This window comes from Papio anubis, chromosome 2 (genome assembly GCF_008728515.1).
Source record: "Papio anubis isolate 15944 chromosome 2, Panubis1.0, whole genome shotgun sequence".
In the NCBI taxonomy this organism is placed as follows: Eukaryota; Metazoa; Chordata; class Mammalia; order Primates; family Cercopithecidae; genus Papio; species Papio anubis.
This window is the reverse complement of record NC_044977.1, coordinates 160,780,400-160,793,463: the sequence shown is the minus strand read 5'-3', so window position 1 is coordinate 160,793,463 and position 13,064 is coordinate 160,780,400. Positions and strand designations below refer to the sequence as shown.

Genomic DNA, 13,064 nt, shown 5'->3' with positions numbered 1-13,064 from the left:
ATTCTATTTTCAGTCAAACTATCAACTAAATAAAAAAGTCATTTCAAGACATATAAGGACTATTAAAGGTTTGCCCCCCATGCAACCCTTTCTAGGAAAGTTTCAACCTAAGAATTCAAGGGCAAAAAAAAGCTAGCAAAGACCTAGAAATCAGTCAGCCTTTATTAGAATTAAAAGCTAATAAATTTCAAGAATGTCATCGAAAAGAAAATGGAATAGATTCTAAGTAACAAATAAAATTAATAAGAAAGAAGCTAGCTATTACAGTTGTGGTGACAATATATTACTTTTCTTTCTAAAAAGAGAACAAAGAAATCTAAAATTCTGGAACAAACAAAAAATTGCTCAAGAAAATCACAGTCCAAATATGAAATTAAAATAAATAGTGTATTTAGTACCTAGAAGAGGGAGCAAAGTAGAATCCACTGGCCTTGCTATAAACATACTCAAATGGTGAGGGGGGCAGTCACTGAACTGGGATTATGATGGAGCAAATATAATTACAGTATACTACTTGGCTCTACAGTCAATAAAATTTACACATTCCTAATCATGTATTTTGTTTTGAAGCTTCATAATCAGTCTATACCAGACTTCATTGTGATTATAGAACAGAATGTATTATTAACTATGACAAAAAAATTGTTGAGAATTCTCAATTCTCAACTAACCAAACAATAAAAAGAGAGACAAAGGTAAAGAGAAAAAAAAAGGGGCACTAATCTTGTAGTGCAAATCAGAGGTGGAGCAATACAAAATAGATTTAATTACTTCAAGTTATTAAAACAACAAACTAAAAACTAAAGCACTGAAAACAGTAGTCAACATCTCAAAAACTCAGAAGAGAAGAAGGATCAAGGCATATGAGTGAATTAAATCTTCATCTGGCACAGAAAACAGAGAGATAAAATCCAAAGTTGGCTATTCTAAAAATAGTAATATAAAAATATTATTTAGAGATATGGTAATAATCACCTGAAAACACTAAAATAAAAGCACAAAGCTGAGTAGCTGCCTCTGGAAAATCAATTATTGTTTTTCACACATTATAAATTTTGATTAAATTTTAAATAATTTCTAAAAGCCTATTTCCTTTATGATTAAAAAATAATGTTATAATTGTTTTCTTTAATAAAAGGAAAAATACTATCTAAAATTCCAGTGGATTAAATTTAGGAACTTTACATACTGAAATGTACAATGAGCTAAAATAGCTAAAAATATTTTGAAAATGAATAATGACATCTGAAACTTACCCTATCAGATAATACAGGTGATTAAAAATATATAATAATGTAAATTGAATATGGCTATGAGTATGGGTACAAGAATAGAAAAATGAATGGAACAGACTAGATAGCCAGAAAACTGATCTTAACAGACAGAGGCATGCAACAGATGATAAAACAGTTTCACAAACCAGTACGAAAAAAACAAAAAAATGCTTAATAAACTATGCTGGGAAAATCAGTTACATATCTGAGAAGAAAAAGAAAATTTAGATTTCACCTCACATCCCAGACCAAAAATAAAGATCAATTAAACAGTTAAGTATAAAAACTAAAGCATGAAAAAGAAAAGAAGACAAGCACACAACAGATTATTAATCTAATTCTGGAATGGGAAAAGACTTTACACACAAAAGTAAAAAAAAAATCACAAAGCAAAAAGATCGAATAAACTGACTTCAGAAAAACTGTCTACAAAAAAGATTTAAAAATCAAGTTAAAGAACTAAGAAACATGCACTTAATTTTAAAAATTAATGTTCTTAATATGTATGTACAGGTTCAAAAAGAACAAGAAAAGCATAAATATCAGGAAAAAAAGCCAAAATGATGAATTTTAAAATTCATAGAATTAGAAATATGAATACATAATCAACATGAGGAAGTTTTTCAACTTGATAGTTAAGCTAAAATATATATATCAAAACAAGTTATCATTTTACCCTCCCAACAGGCAAGGACTAAGTAAAGGCTATTTCACACTGGATGGGTGTGCAGCACTTAATGGAGATGGGAATGCAAAATGATATAATCTTTTTGAATAGCTTATAAATGTGTCATGAGTTTTAAAAATAAATTCACATTCTTTAACAAAGTAATTAAAATTGTTTACTTCTATCCTAAGAAAATAATCAGAAACTACTTACATACATATGTTACATATTTACACCAAATATATAGATAATCTATATATGACAGAAAAAAATGAAAATAATTTAAATATCCAAAAGAAAGGTTAAATTTTTGCAAAACTATATAATGGAATAGTTTAGACCTATTAAATTATGGTTTCAAATAAATTTTTAATGATATGGGAAAATGTTTAAAGTATGTTATTAGAAAAAAGTATAAGAAATAATAAAATAAAATTTGGAAGTAATATAATATATACACAGCACTTATGCCAGGTACTACTACATATATTAATTCATTCTATCCCCCAACAACCAGTAAGACAGGCACTATTCTTATTTCCATTTTACAGATAGGTAAACTAAGCCACAAAAAAATTAAATGATTTTTCCAAGAGCCACCACTAGTGACAAAGCGAACACTTGAACCCAGAAGTCTAGCTCCACAATGCCTTCTCTTAACCATCAGCATATGACAGAAAGGGATAAATGGGATGGAAAGAGAAAAGGAAGTGCTATGGGAAAAAACATCAAAGCTTTAACAGAGATTGTGCATGGGTTGTAGGATTAACCATCATTTATTTTCTTCTTGGTTTCTATATTTTCCAAATTTTTCTAAGTTTTATTTCCAAAAGTAATATAAGCATGTATTACTTTCAACAATTAAAAAAATTTATTTTTAAATTAAAAAAGAACTAATATATGTTTCAAAGAACACAAGAATTGACCAACAGATAGGGGAAGTTGTAAGAACCAACTCTTCCCGAGAAAGAAATAAACATAGCATTATTTGGAAGAAGAAGAGAGCAAGGAAGTCAAAAAGATGTAAGAATCAAAGAATAATACTGTATTCAGGAACTGAGTTAGATGAAGTCCTAGATGGAAGGCTACCATGCATCTATAATCTAAAAATAAGAAACAAAAGATGCCTGAAAAGAAAAAAACAGGTACAGTAATTTCCAAAAATAACAAAACAAGAAAAACAGGGAATTTCAAAGTTTTTCAAAGTAGAAAGTACCCTTTCCTCCAAAACATATGAGAGTATTTGTAGAAATATCAATCCTGTTGCCACATAGGTTTCTTGCACTTTATTTTTTTAGAAAACAAAAATCAAACAGCGAACCTTTCCTAGACTGTTGGGAACCAAAACTTTAAGTCTTACAGCTTCCTGCTACCTCACAAGAAAGTTTGGATACCAGTCAAGCTTTCTATTGTGCAGAATAGTCTTTAAACTTTTGGGGTTAACAGATAAACTATTACAACCATGTGAGAAATGATATAATGGGGGTATTGGATAATCATAATAATACGAATTTAGCATATATTTCATAATTGGCCAAATATTAAACTGAAAAGATCAGTACATTCAGGGAAAAGGGGATCAGTTATTATTTAAAAGAGAAAAATATTAAATCCTGTATCAAACATGACTTAACCCATGCAAAATATTGTCCACTTCATTTACTTCTAATTCTGAATCCAAATGTAATAGAAGTCACGCATATAAAACATAAGATGTCTGACTTTAGATATATCTAAAAATCAAGAATTATAAAATGAAAGAACAGCAAAAAAAAAATGCTGCTTAAATTTTCAAAAATTTTCAGTTACACAAAGCAAAGCCTTTAACTTAATTCTTTCCAACTACATTGATTTTCAACCACGATTATATTTTAACTGTTATTTTCTGATTCTAAAAGTGATGCGTGTTCACTTTTATTAACATGTTTATAAACATATATGATTCCTGTTATTGCTACCTTTACACAACAGCAACCATACTTTAAGAGGATTTACAACCTACTTATGTCACTTTAACATACCTCACGGTACTTTCCAGGTCATTATTCTCTCTAAATATAGTTTTTAATGACCACATGGTATTCCTTCATACGGATGTAACACAGGTTGATTTACCAACCCTTGATTTTACCAAGCTAAAATACTTACATCATCCAAAAGCAGCATGAAAACAGAAATACTAGGAATTCATTTCATTATTAATGAAATTTGGTAGTATCTATCCTTCAGATTGCATGGAAGTATTTGAGAGGATGATTAAAAATCTTAAATGAATTTAAAAGCAAAAAACATACCAACTATACTATCAAAAAATGCTCCACGTAGATGCCAGTCATTCTTATCATTTAGGAAAGTAATCATGTGGGACAACAAAACATCATTGGCTTTCTGACGTCCAAAGAATACACACAGCCGTGTTATTCCATTTTCCATCAAGGTTTGTTTTACAATATTTTCAGGATCACTTAGCAAAGTAACAACTTTCTGCTGGACCATTTCATGTAAGGCTTGGAGCTCTAAAAAAAAAAAAAAAAGAAAGAAAGAAAGAGTTAAGAAAAGGCCAATTTCCCCCCATACAGATAGTCCCAGTCTTCTCTCTTACTCATCAGAGAGACTGATTACAGAAGCCACCGAAGTCTTTAATCGCCAATTTTTTCCATTATTCAAAGCTCTGAAGGATAGGAAACTGAAATATAAAGTGAAGAAGATCCTAACAAGCAGATGCCACAAGCATAGTTACTATCTCACTAATTAAATAGTTTCATTTATGAGCTCAAGGGGAAAATTATAGAGAAGCACCAGAAAGGAAATCACATGGCCCCAGTAAGATCCCAGTTAATAAAGGACTTGAAAATACTGGATAGGATTCGGATATAGTATGACGGTACTGAGCAATCCTTTTAGAAAGTGTTTTTAAAGGTCAGTTTATTTTAGAAAGCCAGAAAACGCACTGCAAGTTCTGTCGAGGCTTTACTTCATCTGGCCACTGTCGTCTTCTCTGGCCTTATCTCTTACTCACCCTCACTTTTTCTCACTTATTTATTTACTTAGTTGCCCATCTTCTTTTTACTAAAATGTAAGCTCAAGAGCAAGGATCATTTCTATCTGATTCACTGCCATGCTCTAGTGCTTAGGGCAGGCTCCTGATTGCCTTATACAGAGCTAATCTTTAACAATTATCTGTGAATAAACAGAAGACAGGGGCCACTCTTGGTCCAGCTACTCCTGTCAAGGAAAAAGTTAACTGGTCTGACATGCAAAACTATATGATCACATTAAGAAAAACTTTAGATTCCCTCCCCCAAAATTTTAACATTTAACTTTATTATCTAAATAGGTCCAATTACATGGTTATAGGAAAATATTATTTTCCAAGTAATTCCACGAAAAAAGGCTAGGATTTCCTGACACATCCTCCTGAAACTTCAAAATTATTCCACTGTATTCAACTCTAGATAATACTGTTGCCTAAAAATGGTGCCATTCTAACAAGTAACAGCAATTGTAGCTGTTTGTAGCATAAAATTCTAAAAAACTAGATTTCTCTAATTTTTCATAGCTAGAAGCATCTTGGAGAAAATTACATCTATTACTTTACTTCTAAATCTTTTACTCAACAAACATTAAGTAAAAATCTGTAGAGTTGTATAATGCAAAGAAACCTAAGACAAGGACTTTGACTTCAATAAGTTTACCATCATCACATCTGCTCCTACGGTTTTGAAATGTAAATCACAATCAGTATGAAATAAAAACAATGTATGATTGAGGATACTCAGAATATACTCACAAAAGGGGGAAAGGTTTAGCTTCTTTAGCTATGAGGTTTCTAATTTTTTCTTCTTTTATGAGAATTACATAATTCAGCCGGCTTTACTGTTCACACAAATCAATTCTGGCTGACAAACAATTGAATTTAGTATCCACGGTGACAAGCTGATTGTTTTCGAGTAAGGTAACAGTATATGAGGATAGAGAGAATAATTAGACACCAGGGACTCTTCCTATTTAATATATATATATATATCTGGTATTCCTTCACCTTACATGAAAACTACAAATGATAGTTTTACAAGTTAGCATCAGCAATTCATTCTAAACAACAGGAAATCTGGAAGAGAAAATTATACAACCTGTGTCATAATTTCCATTTGGATGTGTAACTTCATCTATTTCTTCATTATTGGGGTCATTTTCCATATTAAGATTTTTTAACTGTACTAATTCCAGGAATCTCAAAGCTGTTTCTGCCAGCAGAGCTATGTTTTCTATAAAGTAAAAAGGAAGAAATTTATAATTACAGTCTTAATTCTCTGTAAAGCTTGTAACTTTTCCTCCCTGTCTTTATACATAAATAATCATAAGCCTATGGGAAAAGCAGAACTTTTCAATTTAGCATTTAACCTAATCAGATTTTAGTAACCCAGTTCACAATCTATAACTATCTCCAAACTGCCAGTCTTATTAATGAAACACAGCTTTAAAAAATAATAATACAAAAACAATCTAATACCCCATTTACTGAGGACAAAAAAAAAGCCTAATTCTCTACAGGGACTTACCCTTCAAACACTATCCTTGACAAGTGAGAGATATTTATTAGACTAACAAAGAAACATCCACATTAAAATAACAGATGAAGCTAAGCTTTGGAATCAGACAGACCTGGGTTCAAATCTCAACCTTGCCACTTACTAACTTGGCCATTTAAGCAATCTGAGGCTCCGTTTCTTCACACACAAATGAAGAGTCACAACTGCCTCAAAGAGAAACCATTGTTAGACTGCTTTACAAGTGATACTCAAGTTCTTAGTGAACCAAAGTGGCAGACTGTTTGCCACATTACTACAGCTGTCTATATCTTCTCCTTTCCCTTTCTGATGACCTACAAAGACTGATACTCCTCACTGCTGCAAAATAACTACTTCTAATTTCTGCTGTCACATTTACTATCAATTGTATCTGCTCTTCACTTATACTTTCTTCTCTTACCTTGCCTCCCACTTAACATATGTGTTTCTTAACATATGACCATAACCGGTCAAAGACTGTACTCTTTTCCTTCTTAGCAGTGAACAGCACTGAATATAGTTTAACTACCTTAAACTTAAAATAACTTTACTTTTTCCTTACTTTCCAACATCTCTGAAATCGAAATGTACCTTATGGCAGTTGAGATCTTTGAGTCAATCAAATACAATTATTCCCTTCATCCTGGGGTCCTACTCCCCACCCCTGCCAGGTTCAACAATGCTCTGAATAGAATAAAAATTTACCTCTAAGTAAGCAAGATGTTAATACCCTATAATGCCTGCTCACCCCAAAGATGGAAAAACTATGGGCCATATCCTGATAATATGCCAAAAATTCTAGATGAGTATTCCCACTTTAATGAGCAAATTTTTATTAGGAAAAGTCTTACTTTCCTGGGTACCTCTAAAGTGTGAGTAGATCTATGCTTATTTCCCCATAAACCACAGCACACTTGGAAGTTCACTTTACACAAATCTGTACCAGCATCTATGATATTTAAAAAATACTGTAAAGAAATAAATGATTTTAAACTTTTATAATTACTGACACATATATTTTAATTATATTTAACCATACACATTCAAATACACTGGCTCTATTTTAAAAGACCGCAAATTAGCCAGGCGTGGTGGCACATTCCTATAGTGTTTGGAGGGCTGTATTTGGAGGATGGCTTGAGCCTGGGAAGTCAAGGCTGCAGTGAGCCATGATCTCCCCACTGCATTCCAGCCTGGGTGATCACATACTGGGCCGTGAAGAAATGACAATGCAAGGTGCTGGCACTGACCCTGGGTTATCATGGACTCTCACCATAAAGACCCAGAAGACCAAAGAAAAGCAGGATTGCTTCAAAACCAAGGTCTAGAACAGGAGCTCTGAGAACTGAGAAATAGACCAGATACATTTGGGTCACGTTATTTAGTCTCTCCTAACCCCAATCTCCTCACCTGTCATATGAAGGTAATATAACATCTAATGCTCAAGGTGGTTGCAGCTAACCCTTGCAACAACCTAGAGCAGATTTTTCAATAAACAGTAGCTATTATTTTTATGTGATAGCTATTAGTAACTGAGTGTCAATATGTTAATATGGCACCTCATCAGAACATGACCTGTTTAACACAATTGAGAACAGATTAAGATACACTGCACCAAAAAGTAGGATCATAAAATTCTGGTAAAGAAGATAGAGCTTGTTTTTAAAACTGATAAACTTTGATTTGATTTGATTTTATCTGGTTCAATTATTTATATTTGCCAAGTGAGTTACAACTATGCTTTGTTATAAATGATAAACTTTTATGTGTCTTAGAGAAATCCTGGATTTCTGAGCCTGAAGTTCATACCTATATGGTTACAGAAACCATAAATAAATAAATAGGCAAAGATAAACATAAATAAAAATATATCTATGAGGAAACATAAAAACACCTAACAATCACCAATCACTTTTTGGGTGTGCCTAGAGATAAGATCAGAGTCCAAAGACCATTTTTCGCATGTTTCATTAAAATAATGACAAACAAATCATAAAATGAATGAACTATGTTTGTTTAAAAAAAAAAAAAAAGACAATATCATCACCACATACGTACTATTTACAAAGACTTCAAAACAGAATCCCTGATTTCTTTCAGATTATATTATAGAAATAAATTATTTATACTCAGCGATATTATATATATTCAGTGGAATTTCTCATGCAGAAATAAGCTCTCAGAATTAATTTGGGGAGCTAGAAACATGAATCTGTATCACCTGATTTTGAGTGAGAATTACAGGCAAAACAGGTAGGTGTGTATAACACACCCACCTCATCACAAAGAAGATGTACATCCTAAACAGCACAGTAACTGGAAAAACAACCTTAAACTTCAGTAAGTTAGTATGCTAGGTTCTTTCAACATCAAATTATCCAGCAAAATTAATCTTTTTCAGCAGCAATAGACTGTTATATCCTAAAACTGACAGTCAAATAACCATATTTATCAGAGAAACTTCATAAAGGCCTGAAGACACTAGATCAGAAGCACATACTTGTAAAAATTAGTAACATTAGTCTTATTCCAAGTTGAATGTAATATTCCTAAGAAAATCACAAAATTCCATCACTTGATAATTCTGATCGTTTCAAAAGTGAGAGAACACACAAACATTGATTCCCAGGAACACAGTATCTAGAAATATTATCAAAATGTACACAAACAGTTCAAAGAGCAAAGTTCATACTTGGAATTCTCAAACAAATCAGAAAAACAAGCAGTATTATAGTCATTAACTTAAAAATTATCTAAGTGGTTAATATTTGGACAATAAACTCTTACCAGCATAGGCTAGTCTAACGATAGTAGCATCATCTTGGGCTAAGTGGGCTATGCCTGGCAGAATGTATTCCGGATAAATATTGATATCATTACGAGGAACCTCTTTGACGAGAGCAAGAACTTTGGTCAACGTCCTCAAGGCTTCGGCCCTCACCCTGGGAACAGAGTCATTGCTGAAATGCAAAAGATATGGAGTAATCCGATCCAAAAGAATTTCAACACTTAATCTTGGAGCCAAATGAAGGATAAGTTCCAAAGCAGCTAATTTGGAATCACAGTATTTAAGGGTCTGTAGGCAGGATGTTATAACAGATACCAAGATAACCAGCCCATTTTCCTTAGGCTCTCCTTCGGCTTTTTCTGGCAGATCATGTCCACAGAGATTGTGAATAATGTTGCCCAAATCCTTCCGTATAACCAGAATACGCTCATCTGCAGAAAGAAACGTTTCCTTGGCAAACTGGGCCATGTAGGGCTGAAGGAAAGTGTAAAATATTTCAGGAAAGGCGTTGCCACGCTGCTGTTTTAAGTAATCTTCTGCCTCTAAACGTTTATCTGGCTCACGGTGAATCATCTGAGTTACCTACATCAAGGAAAGAAAAGGAATTAAAATAGATTTGAGAATAGAAAAGTAAAGCAGATGGAAGGCAATTTACATATGATGTAAAGGATCTTTCAGAACCTGACTGCTAAGTGATTGTGACTCCATCATCCTAGAAAGCAGCAAAAAATCATATACAAATATATTACAGATGGCCCTGACACATAAACAGGAGGTTATACCATGGCTCAGTATTCCCCATTTCTTAAAATAGGGACTAATATATTGCTGTCCACAACTCAAAGATTCTTATAAACTTTTCTGAGTAGGAGATACCATGAAGGATCTGAGGAAAGCAATGGATTTTCTCCAGAGAAAAATATATACACACAATTTCTGCATTAAAAAACCCATACAATTCTGGAAGGAATCACAGAACCCCTAAAATCCATTTACATATCCAGGGTTGAGTTATGGTTCAGAACCTTATTGCCACAAGTGCAAAGGAATCTGTGGGTTAAGTATAGCTCTAGGATCTAATCAATAGGGGACTCAGTGGCTTAAAGTTTTCAAATAGTGTCAAAGAGATGTTAAATTCTGCAAACACTAGAAATGATACACCTCGTTTGAATTTATCCTATGTTTTCTAGTATCATAGGGAAATAAATATTTTTCAATGCACAGAACATAGTTTAATCTTTCCTGGACACTCATAGGGTATCAGTCATTATTTAAATAAAATATCACAAAATGTATTGAGTTATCTGAACTTTGTTTATATTTTAAATAAGAGCCTAGTAGTGAACATGGGGGAATCAAATGTACTAAAAGAAAATGTTAACTAGTCAGAATTGCTTTTAGTTTGATTAGGCCCTAAAGATTAAACAAATTCACTTCTTTCGCAGTTAAGAAAATGTACGCCGAAAGACATGAAGTTAACCAAAGCAACATAACAAGTATGTGCCATACCCAAAGACAGAACATTACACCAACTCCTAATCCAGTGTACTGTTCAATAAATATGGCCTAAACTGGCTTCCTCTGAAGCACCTTAGTTTTTAATATTTGACATACTTAAGAGAAATTTAAATGTATTATAGATCTCCCTGTATTATATATCTCCCTACCTAATTAAATAATATTCTAAATACACCACAATCTTTTCCATGACTCAGAGTCATCACCACAATATTAGTTACCCTACAAATGACTTAGAAAAGATGCCCTCAAACAGTAATGTAGCTATGTGGCTTAGGTGATCCCCCCACACGACTCCTCACGCCCATTCTGCTATACTAATTTGTGCTTCTGTAGCTGCCTTTCCAGAGCTGCCCTCAGCTTCATATATTAATACAAAGCTATTTGCTTCTATATGCAATGACCCTGCATTGCTATATTATATTCAAGTTGACATTTCCTGTTCCCTCCATTTAAAATGCCTGTCTTCTTCATTTCTTACTAGCAAGCTCTATCCAGGACCTCTCCCACCCCTAGAAACCACCTTACCTCCTTCCAAATCTGTAAAACACACACTGAAAATTATAGTGGGAAAATAGATAATAAATAGATTTTTTTTAAGTCAAATGAGCTCTGTGCCTAAAGGGGAAAAAAAACAGTACATTCTGCCCTAACAAAGTAGTAACAAAAGGCTGTTTATATTAGTCTATAGTGTTTTACTGCTTTATTCCAAATTTACAACATTCCAGAAATCTGATTAAAGCAAAAGTGGGAACAAGAGCCTATTAAAAACTTTATGGCAAATATTTGTAGCATAGTTACCAATTCTCTGATACTGCGATCTTCAATTTTATTTAGCACTTGTTCAGGGAAAAAATGTCCATTTCTATAAGCCAAAAGTTGAGAGAGATCAAATAATGGTACACCTTCTGTAAAAAGCTCAGCTATCACACAACCTGAAAAATAGCAGGTATAATTCTGTTAGAAAAGAGATGAAAAATATCATGCAATATAGATTGAGAACTCAGACAGTTCATAAAACCCAAAATGCAAAAACCCCAAAGTAAATGAAATTTAAAATGTTGATGCAACATGTAACTACAATCAAGCTGACAGGGAAAATGTCTATTGCCTGAACACTGGTTTCTAAAGTATAAAGTCAAAATAGAGCTATACAATTTTTCTCCCTCTTAAAAGTTAAATACTTCCCCAGTTCTGTAATTTTAAATGAATGTATAAACCAGACATGGTGGCTCACACCTGTACTTCCAGCACTTTGGGAGGCCAAGGCCAGCAGATCATCTGAGATCAGGAGTTCGAGACCAGCCTGGTCAACATGATGAAACCGCATCTCTACCAAAAACACAAAAATTAACCGGGCATGGTGGCGCACACCTGTGGTCCCAGCTACCTGGGAGGCTGAGGCACAAGAATCACTTAAACCCAGGAAGTAGAGGTAGGTAGAGGTAGGCTGCAGTGAGCTGAGATCATGCCACTGCACTCCAGCCTGGATGACAGAGTGAGACTCCATCTCAAAAAAATAAAATAATAAATTAATTAATTAAAGTATATATGTAATATATACAATTTACATATAGAGTGATAAAACAAGAAACTTTTATTTTAGAATGGACTTACAGACATTAAATTCATAAGGAATTACTACTACAAAGTCGTATCTGACAAATCATTTATTCATCATTAAACAAAAAGTTATTAGGTGACCACTATACCCTAGGCACAAGTAGTACATAAAGCAGATAAAATCCTTGCCCTCATGAAGCTTTCATTCTAGGAAGGAAGACAGAAAATAAAGCAGTGAACAAACATAATATGTGAAATGCTAAAAAGTGTAGCTGTAAGATTAGGGAGAGGAAAAGAGAGATAACTCTCATTTTGCATTTATATAATCTTCAAACCAGAAATTTTTAAAGTACCCACATTTCCAAAAGGACAACACAATTTCACTGAATCATTACATGACAGGCATTTAACAAGTCTAAAGAGATCCTTAAATAACCTCAACTCACAGCCTGTGCATTTGCTAGTCCCTCTACCTAGAATGCTATTCCCCCAAGTACCTCCACCTCCTTCAGATCTTCAGGTGCTCAAATGTCACTCAGCAGTAAGGCCTTTCTTGATTGCCTGTTTAAAATTGCAGGCCCCACTTCCACAACTACCCCCACACCCCTCACCAGACACATTCCCTTTTCTCTTTCCTTACGGTTTTTCCTCCATAGCACCAACTTCCAGGTTATATTTTATGT

The 13,064-nt window shown here is 33.4% G+C and overlaps 1 protein-coding gene across 1 annotated transcript in view; it reads right to left on the bottom strand.

Moving 5' to 3' along the window:
* Positions 1 to 13,064, bottom strand: part of PIK3R4 (phosphoinositide-3-kinase regulatory subunit 4) — a 73,647-nt gene that overhangs the window by 48,554 nt on the left and 12,029 nt on the right. Inside the window, exons 3-6 of the mRNA XM_003895125.3 lie at positions 11,620 to 11,753; positions 9,300 to 9,882; positions 6,075 to 6,209; positions 4,236 to 4,457 (exon numbers count right to left, since the gene is read on the bottom strand). Coding sequence (XP_003895174.1) covers positions 4,236 to 4,457; positions 6,075 to 6,209; positions 9,300 to 9,882; positions 11,620 to 11,753 — 1,074 coding nt within the window. The remainder of the gene's footprint in view (positions 1 to 4,235; positions 4,458 to 6,074; positions 6,210 to 9,299; positions 9,883 to 11,619; positions 11,754 to 13,064) is intronic.